This window comes from Oryzias latipes, chromosome 21, assembly GCF_002234675.1.
Source record: "Oryzias latipes chromosome 21, ASM223467v1".
NCBI classification, from domain to species: Eukaryota; Metazoa; Chordata; class Actinopteri; order Beloniformes; family Adrianichthyidae; genus Oryzias; species Oryzias latipes.
Window position 1 is genome coordinate 29,156,742 of NC_019879.2, and position 26,462 is coordinate 29,183,203.

The window sequence follows — 26,462 nt, forward strand, 5'->3', positions numbered from 1 at the left end:
TTTTAAAACAGATCAAAACATGATCGGAGTGGGGCTTTAATACACTGAGAATTCAGTTTTCTGTGTAATCATTGTTAAAAAATGTCACTTGCTTTATTTATATTGACACAGGGACGGTTCACATCTTAAAAGCTGTGAGGTTATTAGGAAAAGCTGCTAATAAGGCTCGGCCTCTTCCACAGCTGCCCGTCAGCGGCGCTCGCAGTGGCGAATCACGCTAATGAAATATTTGTTAATGCTCTTTTATCATTGTCAAGTGTGCAGCAAACATTATTACAAGCAGGCGGCTCTGCATGGACACAAAGAAACACAAAGAAATTGTATAACATTCATCATACTCTGAATAATATCCAAGCCTGTTAGAGATGATAGATTCTGCTGTCGCAGACAGTGCCTCTGAAGTTCTCCGCTCATCTTTGATTAGAGACCATGTTCCTTCCTGTTGCAGGTGGTGTACAGAGGAAAAGAGCTGAACCATCCGTTTGGAATCTCTCATTACGGTGATTTCATCTTTTGGACCGAGTACATGAACGCTTCAGTATTTCAGCTGGACTTGTCCACGGGCGATGTCACTTTGCTGCGGAGCGAGAGACCTCCACTGTTTGGGCTGCGTGTCTACGATGCACAGAGTCAGCAAGGTTGGCTGCCTTTTCTTCATTCAGTCCTCGTTTGGAAGTGCTGTCCCTTGAATTGCTTCTTTAGTGGAGAAAGGGGCTGATTCGAAACAGGACATTCCTGTGGGTAAAATGCTGTGATGGGGGGGGGTATCTTCTCTAAAGTGGCACAAATGCAGAGTTTTACATTTACAAGAATAGAGAAGTAGTGCAGCTGACAGTGTAGACCCAGTCTGACCGTTGTTTTTGGTGTGCTTAACATGTTCTTGTGAGATTTTCCTTATGACGGAGGACATGTACTAAGAAAATTCAGCTCAAAAGTTTATTTATTAATATTTCTCTATTCAAATCCTTAATAACCAGGAGCAGCCCAAAAATAAAGTTTGAAAAAGATTTGTGATGTAGAAAAGTTGTAGCTGATTGAGAACGTGTCACACAGGCACTACTTTTGCATATTTTCCACGTATGAAATCTCGGTCTTTCGTGATACACTCATTAGGGGACTGTTGTGTTCATCATTCGTTGTCGTGCGCAAATGTGCGTCGCGGACTTCAGCCAACAGGTTTTTCTGTGAATTCGGTTTTGAGCTTTTCAAAATATTGGGTTGGTTGAGATTTACGTAGTTTACCCGTATTCTACCTAGTGTATACTTATTTATTAATCTTATGCAATTGTGATTTTTTTTAAATTTGTGGCTTTCCACGATCATTCCACATCTCTAATGGACTTTCACACATATGTCACAAATGCATAACTTTTGCGTATATGTCGCAAACATGATATAAAAATTACAAGGTGCAGGAATTACTAATGAATGGCATTTAAACGGCCCAATGATTACCCGGTTCACGCTCTACGTTTTTTTATTTATTCTATGTGGGGTTTATTTGTACTTCTTCCATGGTTTTAATGTGGTTCATTGGTAAAGAAAAATTGTAAATTTCATGTAAAGATACTTTTTACTTGTATATTTATGTATAAACAATTTCCTTCCGTGTAAAATTATCAAACAGTGGCTGTGTGACACGTCCTTTAGATCCATCTAGGTTAGACTCATCTAGGCTGGCATCTGGATCCAAACTGTACGGCTGGTTAGGTCCGATATCCGATAGCACTGCTAATGTTAGCTTGGGGGTGGGAAGAGCTCTAAGCTAGTGGCAGATGTGTAACAGGAAGTGGGGTTCAGTGTTGCAACACACCAGCTGTTCCACCCAATGAGTTATATCGCTAGAGGAGACATCACGTGGTTCCTCATGGGAAGAGAGCCCCACCATCTTGGTGAGGTCAGGTCACTGCTGCAGTACATGCATGTGAACACATTTTTTGCAAAATGCCACTTCATTGTGCGGGTTTCAACTGCCAAAATTGGAGAAATGAGTCCACAAAGGAGGAAGGCATTACATTTCACAGGTAAGTACTATAATTATTTTCTTTTAATGCTGCAGAGGCTGCATTAATAGTACACATGTTGACATGCATAATGCTGCAGGGCTATTATCAACATGCTGCATGATGTACGTATAATTTGCTGTCGACAGAAATATAAACTTTATTTTGTTTAACCTATATACAGTATAATTGGACTAGGCTGTTATAGTAATATAGATTTATTAATTTCTGACTCAGTGAAAAAACTTTTCTTGCAGGTTTCCAAAGGATTCAGACTTAAAGAAAAAGTGGGACTTAGCTATCACAAAAGCTAACCCAGATGGATCACTGTGGTACCAACTAGCGATACAGTCTGGCTATGTTCAAAACATTTTGTGGAAACACATTTTGATAAGACTGGTCAGACTGTTGGCTTGAAACCCAGAACCATAGCAGCTGTGTTATAAAAATTCATCGCTCACATGAATCAGTAGGGTAAATCTATTGTTTTAATTATTATTATTTTTTTAGGGTAAATCTATTGTTTTATTTTTTATTTTTTTAGGGTAAATCTGTTGTTAACTTTTGGACTTTTTGTTGACTTATTATTTATTTATTATTATTTAATTTATTATTATTTATTTTTGATTTGATTTGATTTGAAATGGTTTATTTCAAGCAATCAAATAGGAGTAATACACACAAAAGCAATATAATCATCAGTTATACATTCATACAGTAACTAATCAAACTTAGGATAATTAGACATAATTAATAAAAATTGCTTGAAAGGGAGTGGAAAGAAGCGAACTTATATAATCCCACCCCGTTATACTATAACCATTTTATTACATGATTTATCAATATCCGGTTCCTAGGTTTTATCAGACAGAATTAAGAATCATAAGGTATCAATAAAGCACGTGCCAAAGATGAAATTACTTAAGTACTACGTCAAAAATAACTTTAGAAATCAACATGGCAAATGCAGCATCTGAAATATATGCAAATTATGTTACTTTTAAAAGTCATTCATATGCTTTAAAACATAATACTATACCAGTAAAATAGACACAACACTGTTTCAGGAGTTATCATAGCAAAATTTCATCAAGTATCAAAAGTTAAAAACATGTGCAAAATTATGCTACATTAGGAAAGATTTTTGAATCATTTTATCAATTTTAGGAGCTAGTGAAGTAATATCATCAAAAGTCAATCAATTTAACAATTTTCAATAAGTGATTAATCATTTGTTTTACTTTTTTAATTTTTTTTTTTTCTTTTTTTTTTTTATAATAAGGTAATGCTGTAAGGAAAAAAATTAAAAGGGTCCACAATCTGTCGATTGTCCAAGGTTGGTATTTCTTCTTTTACTGATAAAAGCTGATCTTCTGGGTTCAAAACAGTTTATAGTTCTCTTCGATATAATGTCTGCAGACATTAGATTCAGGTCCATATCCTTCTTCAGCTGATATCAGCTGCGGTGAAAGTTGAGGTCAAATTGTCTGCAGGTCAGAACTCTCTGCTGTTATTCAGGTGACGTCAGACTTATGGAGAAAGTGAAGATTCCAGGTGTCATATTTCTTGAAATTATTTGGCTCTTTGATTTATTACTCCACGTTGTTTCAGACGACCGTGATCAAACACTTCTCAAAGTCCTTCATGGTGTTCACAACCATAACCTTGGTGCGGTCCTCTGGACCGAGCGGTTTGACGTAAATCCTGCAGCCTTTAACCCAAGTGTTCTCAATCTGCTTACGCTTCCTGAGAAGCCGTGCATGTTTTGAGATTTCAGCATTCCTCCTGGTCAGATGGTCGTTCAGATAAGCAGCCGAACCTTTCAGGTTTTTGCGTTGATTCATCAGAGCTAGCTTGTGTTTGTGATTCACAAACCTGATGAGGATCGCTGGTTTATCCGTCTCCTTTCTCCTGGGGAGCAGGTGGCAGGTCTCGATGGTATTGAGATCCAGGGAAATCCCTTTAGATGTGAGAAATGAATGTATTTGCTGCTCCAGCGACGCGTCGATCTCCGTATTAGCACTGCTAGCTACGCTAGCGCTAGCATTAGCAGCGCTAGCTCCAGCTGAATTCAGCTTCGCTCGAGGCTTGATTGGTACTCCAGTGAGAATGACATTATTCATCCTTACTTGCTGTTCCACATCGTCCAGTCTTTTCTCCAGAATCTCGACCCGGTTTTCTCCCTGCTCGTTTTGAGCCCGAAATCTTCGGAACTCTTCCATCATCTCCCAGAGTGGCGTTAGTTTAGCCGACACTTGATCCATAAAACTTTTCAGCGTTTCTTGAATAATGTCAATAGATTTTTTGAGCTCTTCATATTCCTGGGGTTTCTTCGGGGGCATGGTCAGCTCTCTTTTTGGAGAAAATCAACTTCTTAAGTAATTTGAAGATAGTATCCGCAGAGAGCCGCGACCACGCGTCCTGCCTTAACCCCGGAACCAACAACCAATTTTTTAAATACGATTATTTATTATTGACTTATTATTTATTTATTGTTATTATTTATTGTTATTATAATTGACCTACTAATAATTTATGATTATTATTATTATTATTGACTTATTGTTGGGCTTTTTTAAATAATTTAAATTACATGTCAAAGAGGTCTAAAACTTCTAAATGTTTACATATTATTTTTATTACCGTATTTGTAAGAAGTCCTGCAACATTGCATTTTTCATTAAAGTTTGAGCCTTTAAGGCTGACTGTTTCTCTTATTTAACATATATATATATATATATATATATATATATATATATATATATATATATATATATATATAAATAAAAGCTACGTAGATGCCACTAAGGGTATTGAAAGCATTGTCGTGTGGGTGCCGAAGACCTCACCAAGATGGCGTCGCGTTTTGCCACCACTGGCCAGGCTTCCCAAGCGGGCGTGTTTCCTCTAGCAATATAAGTCATTGGTTCCACCCACATGAATTTCTGATGAATTCCTGCCGATCTGCTAATAAGGATTGAATTTGAATGTTGTCTTGCTCAAAACCTTTTTTTAATTCTGACAACTGTAACATTTGTTGACACTAATTTTAAAACAAAAAGCAGTGAAGTGCCTTCACCAGAACAAAGTTGCCTGCTGTCACCAAAGTGTACTTCAAAGTACGCGATGGACAGTTCTCTGTTCTTTACAGAATAGAACAGATTAATTTGGCCTTCCAAAGCCCTAAGCTTTATCTCATTGGCTCAGGCGCTGCCGTTGCTCTGAGTATTAAATGAAAGTGACAAGGTGTCTTATGCCTTAACTTAAAATATGACTTTTTAGTATTGGAGAATGTTGGTTCTGCTCAGGAGGACAAATTATCCTGAAAGAATGATAATAATGTCCACAGTCTTCTCCCCTGTAATTCACCTGACATGTAGTCACAGAACTTTTGCTCCCTGCATGGACAAGTCCCGAAGTCACGGAATCACAGTCATAGAGGATTTACTTCTGCAGGGTTTAAAATAATGTCGGAGCAGCATGGTCGTGTTCCAGTTTAACTCAAGATAGAAATGTTCAGGCTAATTAAAAAATAAAAAAACAACACTTCTTCTTGTATTTGCAATGCATCTCTGCAGGTGACAACGCATGCAGCGTGAATTATGGAGGCTGCGCTACCCTCTGCCTTGCCATCCCAGGAGGCAGAGTTTGCGCCTGTGCTGACAACCAGGTTTTGGAGAAGAACAATGTCACCTGTGCAGGTAGGACATTAATGAATCAGATGGAACAAAAGGCTTCAGATCATCTTCTACCAGTTCTGCAGTCTTATCTTGGTCCTGAGGGACAAAGATCAAACAGGGCCTCGCTTATTTCCCGCTCATGCAAATCTGCTAATAAACAAATGCACGCTGGTGGAAAATGATCCCAGTGGACCTTCTTAAATCAAAGTTACATCCCAGTCATAACACAGTCTTTGGGGTTATGAAACATTATTAACTTGATTTGCCTGCTATTAAAGTGATGCCAATAATTTGTGGAGAACACATACGTCACAGAGTCCCCTGTTGAATGTTTCTCCCCAGAAGCTTCCAGCAGCAGTTTGGAGCCACAGCGGTGTAAAAGCGATGAGTTCCAGTGTCACAATCAGCGCTGCATTCGGAGCGTGTGGAAGTGTGACGGTGACGATGATTGTCTGGATGGAAGTGATGAGGAGAGACACATCTGCTGTGAGGACCTTGATTAGCCTGCAGGCACCTCTCTGCATACGAGCATGAGATCACAGCATATGTGAACGGGCCGAAGCACAGCCGTGCGCCATGTTTTTACGGTTAAATCTACCCTGCTGTATGCTTCTATGTTCCTAAATGTCATGAAAATAGAGAAGTAAAGCATGCCGGTGTCGTTTTTTTTTATTTTTAATTTTGCCTTTGCTGAACTTGACTTAAATGCACATGGGTTCAGATTGTACATTTTCAAAAAAAAATACACTGGACGTTTTTGCTGAACATGATAAGAAAAAAGCAGAAATAGATTTTTTTGTATCACAATGTGGTACAAGACCAGCCGCCAACCTTATTTAAGAACTAAAGGCTTCCAAAGAAAGCATCAAAGTGAAAGTTGCAATCTACAGTTGGTTTTGCAGTTTGGTATCGATAACAGGATTATACCTTTGTCCAGTCTCACAAATCAGAATTGATTCAACTTGACACAGGCAACATCTGTGACAAGAAACAAGATGATTACAGGCTTGATTTATCCAAAGCGTTGGCTTCAGCTCATTACTCCTCTGCAGCATCTTACAGAGGTCCTCCTGACACAACACCATTGAAACTGTCTTGAGATTCATCCTCAAATTTTTAGGTCATTGAAAAAAATGGGATTTTGCTAATTTATGTAGTGAGGTTTTTAGTGTTCAGTGATGGGAACTGATGTGGAATTGATGAGAGGAAAATAAAAACGGTAACTGCAAATTTACACATAGGTCATAGCTTTAATGAGACTGAGTGTTACCTTAATTTGGAAGTTAATTTTAAATCTGGACACTAACAACCAAATAAATTAAATAATTATAGAAGCAACAACAGCTTTTCCTTCCCTTCGTTCCTTCCTTTCACTGATGTGCAAAAGTATTCACATACCCTAAATTTTATTTCCTAGTCTTGACAAGTGTTTTTTGCTGCTTTGGTTTGTTTCACCTGCTTCTAAATGATAAGTGACACATAAATATATCAATCAACAAATTATTTTATGAGCTGACATAAAAAGTGTAGCATCTTACTCGGCTATGCTAGCTTGTGTTAAATTATCTAAGCAATTCTATTAAATTTGCACATTTGGAATACAGTAAACCCTTGTTTTTCGCGGGGGTTACGTTCCAAAAAGAACCCTTGATAGGCAAAATCCGTGAAGTAGAAACCTTTATTTTTTTTTACACTTTTTATAAAATTAAATGCTCTATCATACATTGAAAAGAAAGAACAGACCATTTTACAGGCTCTAGCATTTGTTTCACAAATCAAAGTACTTTAGAAACGTTTTTTTCCAACAAATAAATTCTGTACTGTACTGTCAAATAATAATTTTAATCATCAATATGAACAGAAGGCTTCAAATTGCGGAGATTAGCCCCGCCCACTGTGACCTGAGTAATTTGATTAAACGGGAGAAAATTTAGAATGATTATGAAAAAAATACAAAGTAGAGTGGTACTCAGGTGTATTTCACTGATCTTCAGACTGAGCCGCTGCATCTTGACTCCGCTCTGCAGTGTTTTCTTCTTTTGAAGCCCGCGGTGCAGCTGTGTTTGTTCGGGAGAAGAGCATAGTGATAGGCAGTTGTCGCTCTTTTTCTATGGGTTTTAGAGAAACTCCAAATTGCTAGAGAATTTGCACGTACGTAATTTAAATTTGGCAAGCTGTTTTACGTACGTGTACATATTAAACTGCAACGTTATTGACGCACAGGTAGGGAAGATGCGGAGTGTATTTTTAGCCAATCAGAATGCAGAACACAATGCACGATGCAAATCCGTGAAGTAGCGAAACCGTGAAATGTAAACGGCGTTATAGCTAGGGATCACTGTATCCCAACATGTGAAAATTAGTGCTTAATCTTAAAGATAAGACTCACTAATGTCTGTTGGAATCTACAACCTGGGCTTGCTAGTAATTGGGATTCTGAAATGAGTAGAAACATGTTTTATGTCCTTAAAGTCTACGGATCAGAGAGTTTAGTTTCTGGCTCTCTTCAGAAGGGGTGTTTATTATTTTAACACATTCTTCTTGCATTACGATTGCTTTTCAGAGTTACAAGAAAAATGTCTGTATAATTGATTTAGGGAAATTGACAGCCCCGCAACCCGAGTTCACGTATATCAAAAACTAAGCAGTAAAAAAGGGCATGAAAAGGGAATGAGTTGGAGGGGATTTGTGCTATTACATTATTGTGATTTCTGGACTTTTGTTTATCCCTTTCAGAGAGACACAAGTGTCATCAGCATATTAGATGATCATGAAAAAAACAGTTCCGTTGAGGTTTTGAAGCCCTTAATGGCATAATTCATTAATATTCTTCTGATGGAGGCATCTGACTGATAGACACTTAAAAACTGATATTGAACTCTGCCTTGGGCAGAGTGTTTGTGACCTAAGGGTGTTTTGCCTCAAAAGCTGCATTTCCAACTCGAACATGTCTCAAACCTATCTGTTTTCTGTCTTCAACTTTACTGGACTTTTTTAGTTATTTTTTTGAGGAAAATAGTTTGAGGATAAAAAAAACAAAACAGCTTTTGGGATACAAGCGTGTAAGACTCATGCAACACTTTTCCTTTTTGACAAATATTCTACTGCAATATCCTAGCCTAACTTGTGTTTCCAAGTTAAATGGTACCTAATTGCATAGTATTTTGCAGTTTTTTTTGTACAGTTAGCCACATTCTTTCAATCTGTTTTCCATTGTTCAGTAAAGTGTAATTACTAAAGACCTCTGACAAACTTTGCAATCATTTTTAGACAATCACACCTGTCCCGCTGACCAGTTCAAATGCAGCAACAACCGCTGCATTCCGAAGAGGTGGCTGTGCGATGGAGCCAATGACTGCGGGAACAACGAAGACGAGGCCAATGCCACCTGCTCAGGTTAGTGCACCGCCCCTCTCTGAGCTCACATTTTCTCCAGAAAGGTATTCATGTAACGACTCAACAGGTGAATCCCCTTTGGCTTCATCAAAGTTGAGCCTGATTTGGACATTTTTGACTTCAGAAACAATCCGTAAGTTCTATCTTAAAAGCAAATCCTGCTGTCATCCCTCGTTGACATTTAAAACACAAAATTAGTGAATATATCGATGAAAGTGTAAAAATTGAATTATATATATTTTAAATACCATATTAAATAAATTAGACTTAATGCCTTATAAAACATGTTGTGTAAATTTGACAAAGTATTCTCCTAAGCTTCTGTCTTTGCTGTAGTCTTTCATTGTTCCTGTTTTGAAAAGCTTTGTAGCCCCTCCCTTAATACATGTCCTTCATATAAAGTCTGTTATATGAACCCCCACCTTCTCAAGTAGAGGTCTAGAACATACAGTACCCTTTAATAGGAGTCCCACACATAGCTGAAAAAAATATTTTTACAAAAGCAACCATTACCAATATTTTAAGGGAGCGTTGAAGAATAATTGTCTGAGTCCATGATCCAGAAGACAAAAGATATCTCAAGACAAAATCATTTGGTTGATTTTCCGTTACTCAGAAGACTGATGCACTTTTTCATTAATTTTACCTCATCAAGCTGTATAGATTGTGAGATCAAGCAGCCTTTTCATCTGCTCAGGGAGGCATAAAACCTTTTCTCACTGTCATCGTTTGATAAAATGTTCTCACCTCAGGAGGGCTTTATTCATCTTGAGGTGTCAGGTGTTGTCAAGGTAGCCGTCGTCGTTATAATCTGAGGCTCCCTGGAAGCTTTAGAGCAGCACAATCAGTCTCATTGTGTGAGAGTCCTCTATAGAATCAAAGAGTTGTGGTACCTGAGAGCGGCAGCTCTGTCAGGAACACTCCTGGCGTTCCACATTGTCTCCCCGTTCTCAATGGGGCCTCTTGAGAGCTTTTTATCCTCAGCGGATCAATCAGTGAGCATTAGCCAGCAGATGATGAATGTTCCCACACCGGAAGATTGGCGTGCATATCCTGCATCAGCAAGACATGACTTGTGTGCTGTCATGTGCTTCACCACCAGCATGTGACTGACGACCCATCAAGCAGCGGCGGCAGGAGCACATTTCCTGCATCTCCCTGACCTGCTGTGCTCTGCTGTATGATTGAGTGATAAAGCGTCTGCACCGGCCAGACATTGACACTTTGGTGATTTAGTGAACATTAGGGTTGTTGTGCCGTCTAGCATTGACTTATGCAGGTGCGATTGAATTAAGTGGCCTCTCTTTTTTTCCCCTCTCTCTTCCAGCCCGGCCCTGTCAAGCCGATCAGTTTTCCTGCCAAAACGGACGCTGTATTCCTCGAGGCTGGAGCTGCGACCGCGAGGATGACTGTGGGGATATGTCTGATGAAATAACATGCAGTAAGTCATATTGATATTCGCCACATGCCATTCAAGTGTCACAAACTGGACCAGGGAACAGCTAGTTTGCGCCTCACACTTGACCGTTGTGCACTCGGAGCCATCATAGATAAATCTGTCAGGCCTTCTACTGCGGCTTAAACCAAACTGTAGATTTACCCCCTTCATCCATGGAATGTGTCACCGGGCAACACGTCAAAACCAGCACTACACACTCTGGAAAAGATCCTAGTATCCTTTCTAGACTGATTCATTCATTCTGCATGACAAACAGCAACAAAATGTAAATTTTAAGCTCACGAATAGTTGAGTTAATAATAGTGTGGCTGAAATGATAGAAATTGAGAGACTGATTCAACAGATATTTGCATGTCTGCTACTATTACTGCTCTTACAGTCCTTTTTCTATCCATCCTTTCAGATTTTATTAGCATTCATTAAATTGTGTTATTTGTTGGGTTTTTTGATGTCACCAAAGGTTTGGTTATATGCCAGCCGATAGATGGATTACCTGGATAGTTGGTACAGACACAAACAACCACCCAGTCCCACTAAATGATTTATAATACCTTTGTGCTGCATCATCTTTATTTATGGCTCCAACCTTTTGCCGTCCACATCCTCTTCAGTTTACAACAAACCACTTTGTTGATCTAGGAGTTTCAGATACCTTGTTTGTAGTATAAAATAACATTTCCTGGTGTGACAAGCAACATAGGATGGATGTCTTGATTGGTTTTCCATTGGTTTCTGAGGCAGAACCTGGTGTGATTCAGCAGAAAGTACAGACTTGGCTATGAGCATCCCAATCCGGGAACAAGACCAACCTTCAGTTTAATGTCCAAAAATAGCTTCTTTTTTTATTTGGAGGAAAAAAATACAATTCAGTTGTTTTATGGTTGCAGGCTTCATTAGTGACATAATTGTATTTTGCTGGCAACTTTTTATTGGTTTCTCCCTTTCAGTGGAATGAGGAATTTCTGCTTTAATTTAGCGGCAAATTAGTCTGCGTCTGATGGCCATGAACTATGTGAATGAAAATAAATGCTTTCATTTACATTTCTCACCGACTCATATTTGCCTCTCAAAACAACAACAGAAGTGAAATGTTGAGACTGTAATATGCTTTGTGACATATCCACTCAGATAAAAAAGACACATTTTAACAAACTTAAATTAATTATTTTCTTTTCATTTTGGTTTTGTCATCCTGTTTTTCTTTCTGTATGGCAACCTTTTCGAGGTTTGCTGGTTTTTCATGTTCCATGTGTTGAGGCAACAGTTTCAAGTCTTCAGTTCTCTGACGACTGACACCATTCCCTTCCGTCTGAACTCAGCTTTCTGTCAAATATTGGTTGCTTGAATGAGAGCTGGCAAATTTCATTGACCATAGTGACTGTGTTTCATTGCCAGCATGCTAAACTTGGATTAGGATTAGCAAAGAGTTGGGGTAAACAAAATCCTTGTTATTTACCAACCAATAAAGTTACACAACATTCACTCTGTTGTCCGCCTGATGATGGTGGAAAGTCCGCTTTGGAGACAGAACCTTTTTAGCATCTGAAATAGAATATTTTAAACCAATGCATTTATTGGACTTTAAGTATAAAGAACCCAAGAGCAATTTTCTTCTTGACTTTTAAAGTTAATTTGACAGTTTTTGTTTTTTCTGTAGCAATTAACTCTGTTAAGAAAATTAAATAAAAAAGATAGAAGTCAAAATTAAAATAAATAAAAAGTTGGATTATACTGAAAAAGCTGCAGGAAAAAAAGGAATCCAGTGGATCCTCACTGTGCAAGAGCCAGCCTCATAGCCAGCATTCATCCATGCCCACCCAAAAACAACTGCTTTACTGCATATAACAAGTAGACTGAAGCAACGCACACTTTCTGCATTGAAACCACAATTTCACTAAGGTATTTTTTTAGAATGTTTTTTTTTTTAACTTATTGGTAGTGGTTTATCATTTATTTTCTAAATAAATACTTTGCGTGAATTAAAGTCTTTTAGTACTTCGTATGGATGCTTGCTGTCGCCGATTAGCAACAAACCTAAAATTATATCTGTTTCTATATGCTATGGTCAAATTTACAATCTCAACTTAATTTAGCATCTACTTTAATACGAAAACATTTTTTTCCTCATAAGTTCAGGGGTTAAGAGGTTAACCAACGGAGCTATATAGCCGCTATTAATCAGAACATGAGCAAAAAAGAATAAAAATGACTAGAGATCCAAGAGTCATGACAGCTGACAACCTCAGACCCAAATGATGGCAAACCAACCTGTGCAGTACCATTTTAGTATAAATCCAAATCTCTCTTATTTGAGAATTTTCACAGTTCCAAGTCAGTATCTGGTGCTCAGGCTTTTCACCCCAACCCTCCCAGCAGGCAAATCATGCTGTGACTTACTTTAAGCTGAATCCTGAACATTTGGTGGTTATGAAGCTGTCTTTGTCCTGAAAGTGGTGCAGAAGCTTTGTCCTCTAAACCCCCCATGTCTGCATGGATAAAACATTGTATTTAAATACAACTTTGGCAGCTATTTACATTCCTGTCTTTAGAAGAAGCGCCGCTAACATCTGCTTATCTTTGTCATTTTCCTAAGGTTTCCTATGTTCAGTTGGGAGTCTTTGAAAACTGAATTGTTAATGATGAGCCCTTTGAATCTGGAATAAACCACATTCATAGCAGCGGCTTAAATGAGCGATGATGAGGAAGAGAGACACTTTTGTACTGTAGTTTGTTGTGTTTGAGAGATTACACAATCTGTCAGCTACAGTTGGTCAAAAAGTTGCAGACGGCACTTTAAATGAATCTTTAAAAACATTCATGGGGAAAAATAAAAAAGTATGTATACGTATCATAACAAATGGTGGACAGAGCTTTCCGGATTTCTTTGAAGATGCCTCACTTTTATGGGAGAAAGAGCGTTTGGAATTAGAAAGGAAGTTTTCAACTCTGAAGTTAAAGGAGATGAATTAACAGCGTGCATTTAAGGGATGAGGCAAAGGTTTTAAGATCCCCCTTTAATCACTATTTGTATTCAGTCAGCCTTTAACGGTGATTGATGTTTGCCAAATGCTGCGCGGTTCTGTATCGCCTCAGCCTCCCTTTGTGTGTCCTAAGCCGCTTGAATACGTAGTCACAAACAGCCGGGGTGTAAGCAGTAATTAAAGTTCATGCTCGGCTTCATTCAATCATAATCAAGCTGTGCAGCACTACATATTCTCTTCCGTACCGTTGTCTGGGCTTCCTCAGGCGTGGCCCCCTCGCCGGCGCTCTGCTGTGCAGCCCTGGCAGCTCACTTAGCTTCAGCGGCGCTACTGTGGGTTTTGGAGCACCTGAAGCTGAGTGGAAGCCGCCTTAGAGATTGATGCTAATTTGGATTTTGTTTGTCAGCAGTTTAGTCGTTGTCACACAATTTCTTGTGTTGGGCTGTTTTCTGGAAGCTATCGTTATTTATGGATGCCAGCAATTGGTTTTTTAGCAGTGCTCAGTGTTTACTCGAAGCTCTCATTACTTATGTATGCTTTATTCTTAACCGGTAAATTCCGGGCAGCCATGTGCCTCTCAGAGAGGCCTAACATATTTAAGGGGAAATATTGCCCGACTCTTGTATGATGGAGACACAATATATCTCCTCGACAGAGCCCAGAGCATTCCTGACAACGGCAGCGGATGCCAGCAAATCAATTCAAATGTAGACTTGAATTTCTTATGGAAGTCAATAAAGCTTCAGGAATCCTGTATACAGTCTTCTCAAACTACTGGCATGTGATGAGAATGAAAATGTCAATCCTGACAATCTCTTCAGCTCCTAAAACACAGCGGATAGGGTTAAGGTTTCTTTCACCGCCTTATGCACTGAGGGGCTTTATAGATTTTGACTTTTTTTAAGGCCTTATCATGTTTGCCTTAGAATTGATTAGAATAAACTGTACCTCTTTATTTCATGCTGCTTTTTTCAACTTTATTCTCCACTGTATATCTTCACACCTTTACATTACTTATTTTTCTTGTTGATTTCATTTGTTTATACCGTATTTTCCGGACTATAAGTCGCCCTTTTTTTCATAGTTTGGCAGGGGGTGCGACTTTTACTCCGCAGCGACTTATATTAGAAATAAATTGAAATAAATACATTGTTAACCTTCCTGTTATGTTCATTTGTGAGGAACAGAGATGATGTTCCTGGCTAAATTTGATGTATGAGGTATGGTAAGTGTTAAGAGTATGTTAAGTGACTCAGAGAATCAGAAAACCTTTTTTTACAATAAGATCTTGAAGGCTAACAACATAATATTCTATTTTCCAATGATTTCATAGATTCAGAAATGCAATAAAAATGACAACTGTTTCTACAAAAACAGGATGAAAACAGAGTATTAGTTGGCCAATGATGCTTCATGAAAGGAATAAATAAATAAGTTTGAGAAAGAATTACTGTGAAATTATGAGATAAACAGTCTGCTATGATTGTGTCATATGAGTTTGTGCAATTTATTATATCTTGGTCTCAGATTTTGTCAAATAAATTTCCCGTCAAAATGCGACTTATAGTCCAGTGCGACTTATCTGTGTTTTTTTCTACTTTATAATGCATTTTTGGGCTGGTGCGACTTATACTCCGGAGCAACTTATAGTCCGGAAAATACGGTAATAAATATATCCAGTGTTTCCGTGTTCCATGGTGTTTTCCACTCAAAATAAATGACATTATTTTAATTCATTCAATTTAAAATTGCATTGATTGGTTGAATGCTACAAAGCATTCAATCCATTGTTTTCCTGTTTCTCTTTCTTTATTATAGTATCTTCTGCCATGTTTTGGCGCTTAACTTCTACAATTTTTCAGCTATTTTAAACATTCAACCATTCAAATGTTCAGCTCTTTCAGCTCTTTCCAGCCATGATGTTTGGTCCTTCAAATGCTTGAACTTTTCAAGATATTCCAGAATTTCTAGGATTTTTGCCTCCATTGGAATACATGGGGAATCCTTGGTGCAGAAGCTCGTTGGTTCGATACCCAGCTCTAGCATTTTTCACAAAAATATCTTTTTTGTTATTGTGCTGTTTTCTCTTTATTTATGGTCAACGTTGGTCATTTATTTATTAAGCCAATTTTTACCCTTTAAGTTTCATTTTCATTCACCAATGCAGCATTCAACCCTGCATTTTCTTCTGCAAATGCAGCTTCTTCTAGTTCATTTTTGTTGTTTATATGTACATGTTGTTGTTTTTTGTGTATCTCAAGAACTAAATGTGGTTCTTTTGGTTACAATAATTGATGTGAAATTAAAAATAGTATTAAAGGGAAAACAAACAAACTTTTCTTTGGGATCTTTTAAAACATCTAAAAAATAGTGTTTGTGTAAAAAGGAAGGAAAAACTAAACTCAATTCATTACAGATTAACCTGATTTGAAACAAATGTGCTTCTTGCTGGAATATAGAAATTACGCAGTCTCTATGATCTGTCCATGACTGACAGCAGTGGGTGGATAGAGGATGTTTGTGAGGAAATTACTTTCTGTTTTCAGGGTCAAGCTTGTTTTTAATGCTGAGGGTTATCAGATGCATTGATCAAAAGCTGGAGTGGGAATGTAAAACCTGTGGTTACAGACAAGAAAAAGCAATCAAAGTTCCATTTAACTATAAAGCTGTAATCAAAACAGGAATTTTGCGACATTTTTCAACCTACAACCAGGGACACCTTTATAAAAAGACCGCCAATTACTTCTACTGACTCACAATTTATTGTTCATCTTGCCTTTATTTCAATGTCAAAAAATTGAAAAACAGCAGTAAAGTAAGTTTTGCTACAGTTTTATTTGGCTGTCATTGGAATCAAAACTTCTGCACTTGTAAGTTTTGTCCTTACCTTATGATGAAACTTTTTTTTTTTTTTAATGAATTTGACTTTTAGATCATATTTACATTTTTTGGGCCCCCAAGTATGTCACTTTCTGCAATTGACATCTTTTGTTATTTGAAACATGAATTTCATCGAATGGTTAGCGCTCTTGCTTCACAGCAAAAAGGAAACACCATTTTGGTGTTCTGAAACAGAAAACCAATGGTTTAACATTGGAAAGGTTTAACACAACCTTCCTGTGTGGAGTTTGCATGTTCTCCCCGTGCATGTGTGAGTTTTCTCCAGGGACTCCGGCTTCCTCCCACCGTCCAAAAACATCCTTCATAGGTTAATTGGTTACTCTAAATTGTCCCCTAGGTGTGTATGTGACTGTGCATGAGTGAGTGATTTGTGGCCCTGCGACAGACTGGCGACCTTTTCAGAATGTCCCCTGCCTTCACCCACGATTGGCCGGGATAGGCTCCGGTAGCCCCGGGACCCCGAGAGGGACAAAACTCTTTAGCTTATGGTTCTGTTTCTCACGTCGTTTTTTCAGATATATGAATAGAAAAAAAAAAGGATGTAACGATCCCCTTTTCAATTATTTTGTTCAAAGTTCGGTTTTTGGGTCATGGTTTTGGTTTGGTTTAAAATATGTTTGGTGATACACAAAAAACAACAAAAACCTAAAAATGTACACAATAAATGTTTTTTAAAAAGTTTCATCATTCTTGGTCTGGTGTAATTCAATGAAAAAATTTGGAGGAATACAAATTGACTTTATCCACGATTTGGTTCAATGGTGTACTAAACAGTTTGGTTTGAACCCAAAATTCTGGCATCCCTAAGAAATAGTACGATAATTGGTCATTGTCACAAGTACTATATAATTCAATAAGTAGGTCAAAGTTGGTTCAGTTGGAGCCAAAACTATGTAGAAAGATTTAGTTTGACTGCAGAAAAGAAAACTCTGATCATGCATATGCCTTTTTCTAATTTGAATCTGCAGATATCAGCCAATGAGCTATTAAAAAGGTTTGCATACAACCCTCAAATCACAGCCTTTTCAAGCCTGAGTTTGACCCCTATGTAATTCAGGGATTCCACAAAAGTATGTGGGTCTTAAGAGCGTCGACATCATTGTCAAGAAAAATGAGCACTTAAAAAATGAATAAAAAAAGCATGCCAAACAGCTACAGACAAACACACCGTCGCTGAAAAATTATTTTGAGACAAAGACAAATAAAATCGTGTGACACATTCTGAATTTTAACAGCGTCTCTGAGACCCCAACATAAGCCTGTAACAGTTAAACATGTTAATGCCTATTGTTAAAAATGTTAAAAATACAACAAATACAATGGAAAAGGGAAAAAAATAGCAGCAACAATGCAAAAACTCAGAAAGAGAACGAAATTAAGATTATCTAGAGGTCTCAGGAAAAAGTCTGCATGGGAATGAAAAAACGTTTCTCAGTATGTTGGAATTTATCCATCATTACGCATTTAATAGATACTTTTTAAATATTTTAGGGCTAATTTAAGATGCCTTAAGTATGACGAGTGCAAAGAAATAAACAAATAAAATACTCTGAAGAGCTTTTATTTCTACTATTAACAAACCTAAAAACTGATAATAGATATTCTTTGATACGGGCATAGTGGAGATTTGGCAGGTATTGATGCAAGTGCAGAATGGTTTTTTTTTCCTTGTCAGGCTGCCAAGCTGTAAATGTGGGTTGTTGAAGTGTTCACTTACAAGTGCTCATTTAATGTGAAGGGGGGGTTCTTTTTCACAGCCTTTCCCACCTGCCAGCCTCTCACCGAGTTCAGCTGCTCCAATGGACGATGCATCAGTGTCAACTGGCACTGCGATTCCGGTGAGGGTTGTCTGATCACGTGACTACACGAACACTGCACGAGTCAAGCGTGCTGCTTTGGCTCCGTCACATGCTTTATGAGTGTTTGCTCTTATGCAGACGATGACTGCGGGGATGGCAGCGATGAAGCTGGCTGCATCCAGACCTGCTCCAACAACCAGTTCCAGTGTGGCAGTGGACGCTGCATCCCAAGCCACTGGGCCTGTGATGGGGACAACGACTGCGGGGACTTCAGTGATGAGAACTCAACCTGCAGAGGTGGATCTGCATGTAAGGACCTGTTGATGGACAATATTATGCTATGCAATTATTCAACAAACAATGAACAAAAACGATTCTCATTCCTCCAGGTGATGTCGTGTAGTTGAGTTACAGCATATGGACCTCTTCTGTATTCACGGCAAACGCGATTTGCACATCAGAGTTTCAATATTAGGTTGTGTAGAGACATGATCAGAGGGTTCAATTTGAGCATTGCTCGTCGGTCTGGCAGCGGTGGATTTTGGGTTTTGCAGGGCAATTTGGCAAAGAAGAAGCGTTGGGTTTACATACCAGGGACCTAGCTTTGGGCTATGACCCGTTGATGACAGGATCAGCAGGTGGAGTCCAAAACCAACATGGAAGAGAACCTGATCCACATTGCCATTTGTTCTCCTCCTGAAATTAATATTTTTATTTTTTCTATCAAGATATAATAAAAAGATCCTCAAATTTTAGTCTTACTGTTATTTTTCCCTCCTCTGACTAATGCGGGACAAAAAGTCTTCAAACTGGGTCACAGACAGACAGAAGTACTTCTGAAAGCGTCCGTCATTCAGACGCAGCTCCTGCAGCTGATGGCGATGCTCACCGAACTGGGAGAGTCTCTGAATGATCTCATAAATCCAAACATGGAGACTTGATTACTGACGCTTTTGTAGAGCTCTTCAAAATAAATAAAACTGGTCTCTCAAGGTGCGGCATCACAAATATCATGTGTGAATCGTGTTCGGTGTGAACGCAGCTTTACAGTCTTCTTTCTTGAAATGTTTTGCTATTAATCCAAGTAGATTCATAAAGCTACTCTGCTGAATACAAACCTTATCAAGAAGGGTATAAGTCCAGGTGACTCAACTGTAAGACAACCAAATCATTCATTTTTCCAGGTTTTGTGGATTTGCATAAATTCCACCATTCCCTTTGTTTTGAGGCCTGAACAGGACCCCCTTATTTTCGGTCTCTGCTCGGTGGATTCTGAGCATCGGAAGTCAAATCATTTAATCTAATTATCACAGAGAGTTAGTGGAAGGTCCCAGAGAACTCACAGCTCACTTGCTTGTCACTAGAATGTGCAGACAATTCATCAAACTGCACACTGATGGGACCTCCCCAGTCCCCCGTGTCTGATGCATTGTTTGATTTAGACTTAGCTTTCTATTTGTTGTTAGAAGAACAAAAGAAACGTCGTTTTTTGAAGATTTTTTTTCCCTGTATTTTAGCCTGGTGCTTTGCAAAGATCTTGATATCCTTCAATGCGTTTCTCTGTGACGATAAACTGTTCAATATTAATTACTGCGTTACATATGTTTCAGTGCTGCCGGTGATTGAGTGTGGCAGGGAGGAATTTTACTGCGTCGCTGACGGAACCTGCATCCCAGAACGCTGGAGATGCGACGGAGACAAAGACTGTGAGGATGGCAGCGATGAGAAAGACTGTGAGGGGACCAAAAGGATGTGTGACCCCAAGGCCAAATTTACCTGCAAGGATACAGGTTAGCTGTGAGAGAGGAAACAGCTGCTTTTGTTGAAAACTTCTACATGCTGCACTTAGAACAGGATGATATTGGATTAAGATAAAACAGGTTATGAACTGTAAGGTAAGTGGTTTTCACCTGGAATCAGACTAACATGGATTTACACGTTCTTCTGTGTTAAAGATGGACAAAACATTTCTTTGGGTTTGGTCAGAATACATTTTATACGATTTTAAAGTCTTGTTTTGGTCTCTAAACAGACATGATTTGGTTTCCTGGACCACCGACTGCCATTTTGCTGTAATTGTTTACTGTAATTTACTTGACCTAAATGAAAAATTGTTTGATTTTTTTTTTTTCTTTCTACAAATTAGTAAAATTTTATTTGCAAATCAGTGAAAAGATACTTTTTTCCACGTCAGGATTTGTTGGAACAACATGAATGAGAATTTTTATCTTTTTATTTTAATTAACCTTTATTTTGCCAGTTGAGAACAAATTCTCATTGTCAATCATGGCCTGGCAAGAGGAACCAGCAGACATACAGTATCAAACAATAGTGACTGTGACATACAGTAATTCAAAGAACGTCAACACTGGAGCTGAAGCTCTGATGTTAAAGGGTCAGCATGTAAATGTTCATATGATCTCACTAAACTGCAAAAAACAACAATAAAAAAAATACAATTGACCCAGAATTTGATGATGTATTCCTGATCCTTGTCACACTAAACTTGGATGTCTCTTTGATTGATTTATGATTTTGTCTACAGTTTGAGGGGAACTCAAGCTGCGAGGTGATTACTTTGGGAAGAAAAAGCCAGACTTTGGCATTGTGGGTGTACCATCTCAACAAATTAAGTTAAAATCTGACTGATTAGAAACCACAAAAACAACAAATCCTTTCTGTTTTGTAGCTAAATGGCAAAATTCAAGATTAAAGGGTTATTAAAAACAAAACTGTGCTGTGAAACACATCTAAAAATTTTTGTGTCTGAAAAGGCAAAAGAACAACACAGAAGATAAAAAAAAAAAAAGTGTTCCAGAATGGCAGAAATCCAGAGACCTACTACTTTTTTCTAGAAGATTGACAGTAATGAAGAAGGAGGAAGACTAAAGATGTGATGAAAATGGTCAAAAACAGGAAGTGGAACTGCCAGAAACACACAAAGATGCATGTTTTTCAGAGTAAAACTGTAGTTCATAACATTAAAAACTCTCAAATTTATGAACTAGAATCCAAAAAATGAAGTCAAACTTTCAAAAGATTTTTTTGGGTGGGGGGTCAAACAAAAGATTTTCTTCTCTTTCCTTAATTCTAAAAAGAGAAGCAGTCCATCGCTGGTACTGAGTCCTTCAGCTTTGCTGCTTATCCCCAGAGATTTTTAAATAAGAATTGGGGCGGTGCTGCACTGTGACAGGCTGATTAGTCCACACAATTATTAATAACTGTATTACTGCCCTGTCACACTTTTCTGCACTGTGGCCATTGTCCTGCTAACACAAGAACAGTGTCATTTGTGTCATACACAAAGGCTTCAAAGTGGGCCTTTTTTTAAGTTCTGTGGGATTTCAATGAATAAGGACGTTTTTTTGTTTTTCTTTCTTTCTCTGAAATATTTCAGCTCCAAGGATCATGTACTTTGGGTACATAAAATAAATATTATTGTTTTAGAGGTGCTCTTAACACTTTTATGGACTCACTAAAAAATGCTTTTCAAATACCAGCAAAAACACCTGAAGTTATACAGTCTCCATAATTTATAACAGCATCTCTTTAAAAAATGCCATCAGATGAGAAAATGCCCTGAACAAGATTTCTGATTCTGAAATGCAAGTGCAAAAACATTTGCATATTTATTATTGAAAATAACATTTGCTAAAATGATAGACTCTCTTCAGGAAAAAGAAGAGTGAATTTTAAATGAATTTATGGATGTACATCAGCTACTTTTGATAAATTAAAGATTCATTTTCAGATGTTTAAGGGAGATTTATCCTTGTTTGGATAATATATGAAACAGCACTTTCTTTCCACAAAAACAAGGACCAGCTGTTGCATTGAGTAAAACCCACTCAGAAATGCTGTTTTCCCTCACTTCTCATGGGGTAAAAGCTTTTATTCCTTTTATTCTTCTGAACATATGAGCATTTTATGGGTTGAATTTGTGGGATTTTCTTGCTTTTCAAGAAGAATGCACTAAAGCAGACGTTGCCTAACACCAGCACAGCAAGCTTTTTGCAGACCTTTGCTGCTCACAAGCGACATTCGTTCATCCTCGAGTGAAATGACCTCTTTCTGGTCTCATATTGTCAGACGAAGCCGCACCACGACCCCGAGCCACAGCTGGTGAATATGCTCTAAGCAGTTTTAAGATGATGCTTGTAAGACAAGAGGGAAAACTGTCTGAGGACTCAGTATTATTTTAATAGTGGTGCCCGGTGGTGTGCAGGTGACCCATTTTTCAGTTGAGTCCTGCTGTCGTGTTGCGGACACATAAGATCAACACATCCTTTGCTTCTGCCTTTTGTAGGAACGTCAAATGATTGACAAATCCAACATTTATCTTCTCTACATCAGGAAATACACTAAATTAAATAATTAAAGCTGACAATAAATGTGATTTCCATTTCATTCGTTTCTATGGTTATGTCTGGATTCCTTCACTAGTTGCTGCATAGTGGACTATATAGTGTGTTCGCCATTTTGTAGAGCTGTCCGAATATACAATTTTTGTGAAATATTGTGAAATATTTCAATTTCGATACCCCTCAAACACCACCTCCTCCAAGCGCAAAAAACCCTTTTCTCTATAGATGACAGTTTTTTGTCCTGTTTCCATTTGGCAAATTTATCATCGCAAATCCAATTTGTGCATCTTATCATTAGTTATGTATATTTTAACTGATTGTCAAAGTATTTTTATTGCGTTTTTTAAATGTATTTCATTGATGTTTTTTATGATTTTAGGTTCACACTTTTTAACACCTGATAAAACGGATGAAAAACAGCCTTTGGGCTTGTTGTGCCGCATTGCAGCAATGCTTTTAATGGGACCTGTCCCTGCAAAATAAACAATAAATAGAAATAAACCATTAACTCTTTCATCAACAGAACACAGTCAGTCAAATGCTCGTGCTGATTAGATTTTCAGTACTTAAAATTGGTGACGTCATATTTGCCATTTTAATTAAACAAAAATAGCGAGCACTTTGTTTGAATTGCTTTTAAAATCCAGGGCACTAGATAGTCCAGCACTATATTGTTTTTTAGATGTTAGGGAGGGAATTTGAACATGACCTAAGTGTAATTTTATTCAATAGTTGGTCAGTCCATCACAGTTCCACATGCACTGACATACATCACATACTTGTGATGGTCTAGAAAAGATCTGTCCACACACATGAAAACAAATCATGCTAGGATTTAAAACAGGACCTTCTTGTGTGAGGTGATGGTGCAAGACAGGCCAGAAAATTCATCCATCATACAACAATGTGCAAAAAAATACTATCTTTACACAGTAATGTGTGTGTATAAAGAACTAAATAATGGACTCAAAGCAACAGCGATCAAAAACAGCATCGCTCTGTGTGAAAACAGAGCACTAGCTGGCCTCCCCTCCTCCTCCTCTTCCTGTAAGTTCAGAGTCAAAAGAAAGCAGAAAGAGGCCTCTTTGATTTTAGAGGAGGTTTTTTAGTTGAAAGTTTAAAGCTACTCATGCATTAGTGGAAGGCAGGTTTCAGGACAGAGAAGTACCCGTCTCTTTTCGGGTCAAAGAGGAACTGCTGTCGCGCAAGGATCCTGATCCTGAGCCAGAACTTCATAAATAAAAACTGTGGATTGGCAAAAGTCTGACGATACAAAACGTATCACCACACAACATATCCCTAGATGCCACTTAAAAAAAATAAAACTACGGCTATGAAAAACTTTAGCTGAACACTCTTACTACTTTCACATAAATAGGACTGTAAAAAATACATTTTATTTAAACATTAGAATTCTAAGAACTCACCTAATCTCACATACAAACTCATTTTACCCAAGCAAATTTCAAGTGCCTTTATCTTTAGGTAATTTAGGATAACTTGTCTGGTTTCCACAACCAAACTTAAATGCATTTCGCCGAGAGCGGTGTAAATGTATCTTCAACAGTTGTACTTTATGAGGTTAATGGATTAAAACAAATCAACGTACAACCTCCGACAATCTGCTTATTTCAGTTTAAACTAAGTTGTTGTTTAAGTTTCATTGAGCTGTGGAACAAAATAACCCTGAGACTAACTGGTTAACATCTACTGACAGACGGTTCTGGGGAGATTGTTTCTTTTGTGGAGCTGCTGAAAGAGGTTTGGTGTGGTGCCCACCCAACTAGTGGTCAGGGGTTTAAGTGGACACTGAGCTAAAAATGTGCTTATAAATAATTAATATAAAAATGCTTTGAAAGCAATCCCAGTCTTGCCAAACTACAATATTTCCCAGAATCATTGTTTTCCCGACATCCATATGATGAGTTGTCGGTCATTTGTTTGTGTCTCTTTGAAACAGGCAAATGTATCACAAAGAGTTGGGTGTGTGACGGAGACATCGACTGTGAAGACCACTCAGATGAAGAATCCTGCGAGTCCTCTGTCTGCAAGCCGCCCAGATACCCCTGTGCCAACGACACCTCCATGTGCCTGACACCTGACAAGATCTGCAACGGGAAAGTGGACTGTGCTGACCGCTCGGACGAAGGAGCCGTCTGTGGTAATGTTCATCTCTTGTTCTTCCATTACACCGCCTTTAAATGAAAGAACTCCTTCTCCTCCACTGTGGAAACTTTGCTGCTTCTGTAGGCAATATTGTCTTAATGAGATTTTTAAAGTTGCAAGTCAAAGGGGGATTTTTTTCCAGCTGCATTAAAGTTCATCCCACAGGTCTTTGTGTTTGGCTTCACTGGCAAGTGAGCTGTGTCACAGCTGCTGATGCAGCTTCTGTGCTTTGAGAATTTGTCATTATGAAACAACGAGGGGTCTTTAACCATCTGTTGCCAATAACTGGAAAACATGGTTTTGTAAAAGAAAATAAATAAATAAATAAACAGCTACATATGGTTGCTACCTTGCTTGACTGTCATTAAAGAACATTTAAACAGCGGAGAGATTATATTTGACTTGTTTAGTGGATTGCTGAGATGGACAACTTAAGTGATTACAATTGTCTGACAAACAATAAGCATAAAGATGAAACTTGTCATAGCTTATGACAATAATTGCTCTTGATGAAGATATTTCCACAGCTTGATTTCAGGCTTGCAACAGCTTTTCTTCAAAAAACACAACTATCTTTTCCAGCTTGTCTTTACACCTCTGTTCACAGCAGCTGGTTAGTAAATGGAGCGAGCCTAGATGGATCATTCCTCTTTCAAGTGGGTTTGTCATGTAAAATGTCTCATTATTGACCATCTGACTGAACATTTTCAGGATTGTATGGCTTATAAAGTAATGAGGGAAAGTATTTTTTGTTTATCTTTCACCAGTTTCAAGCAAAATTCATCAATGACGCTTTAAACAGAAACATTTCAGCTCCAATCAGATCGTTAAAAACCACATCATTTTCCCCCCTCATTGAACTTGGAGAGTGGCATTTTTTTTACCAAAGAGTTCCGTTTTGGTCTCATCTGTTTAAATGATGTCTTTATCCCGTGGATGGTTTCTGGGGAACTTTAGACAAGTACGGACTTATGGTGGCTTAAGCAGGGGGACTTTTGCAGGATTTGAAGCTGTACTGAGGTCATGTGTGGATAACCATTATTACTGGGGTCTCAGCTCTCTTCAGGTCATTGACCAGTACCCCTGGGTAGTTCTGGGCTGTTTCCTCACCATTTTTAAGATAGTTTGTACTGATGAGATTTTCTGTGTAGCTCCAGGTGGAGGGAGAATGTCAGGGATCTTGATCTTTTAAATCTTCTTTTCAGTTATAGTTGCTCCAACAATGGATTTCTTCTCTTCAAACTGCTTGCTTATTTTATGTTCATTCCAGTCTTATTGAGATCTACAATCTCGTCCCCAGTGTTCTTTTACAGCTATTTGGTCTTGGTCATGGCCAAGTCGCAGTCTAACTGTTTAAGGGTGTGGACAGGCGTCATTTATACAGATAACCAGTTCAAACTGGTGACATTGGTAAAGGTAATAATTGGATGAAAGAATAATTTCTTATAGAAGAAGTAACAGGTCTGTAAAATACATAATTCTAGCTTTTCTGAAATGTTGAATCTCTCCATCATTGTACAAATGAATTATTTAAACATCAAACAATATCATTTCCTGCATTCTTTATTTATATCCTGTTTCTCACAGTTGAGAGAGAACAAACATTGTTGAACTTGCTTACCTTTTTATGTGAGACATCTACAGGATCAGATACTTCCATTAGATACTGAGAAATGCCCCACTGTTTGGAACTATGGCCTACTAACATAAAAC

At 38.1% G+C, this 26,462-nt stretch overlaps 1 protein-coding gene across 3 annotated transcripts in view; it reads left to right on the forward strand.

Annotated features, from left to right (window-relative positions):
• The window catches only part of lrp1b (LDL receptor related protein 1B), a 351,436-nt gene that overhangs the window by 191,601 nt on the left and 133,373 nt on the right, over positions 1 to 26,462 (forward strand). For all 3 annotated transcript variants that reach the window (XM_023950578.1, XM_023950576.1, XM_023950577.1), the window contains exons 13-21: positions 449 to 638; positions 5,582 to 5,704; positions 6,026 to 6,169; positions 8,954 to 9,079; positions 10,407 to 10,520; positions 18,178 to 18,258; positions 18,358 to 18,528; positions 19,830 to 20,009; positions 24,544 to 24,744. In XM_023950578.1, coding sequence (XP_023806346.1) covers positions 449 to 638; positions 5,582 to 5,704; positions 6,026 to 6,169; positions 8,954 to 9,079; positions 10,407 to 10,520; positions 18,178 to 18,258; positions 18,358 to 18,528; positions 19,830 to 20,009; positions 24,544 to 24,744 — 1,330 coding nt within the window. The remainder of the gene's footprint in view (positions 1 to 448; positions 639 to 5,581; positions 5,705 to 6,025; positions 6,170 to 8,953; positions 9,080 to 10,406; positions 10,521 to 18,177; positions 18,259 to 18,357; positions 18,529 to 19,829; positions 20,010 to 24,543; positions 24,745 to 26,462) is intronic.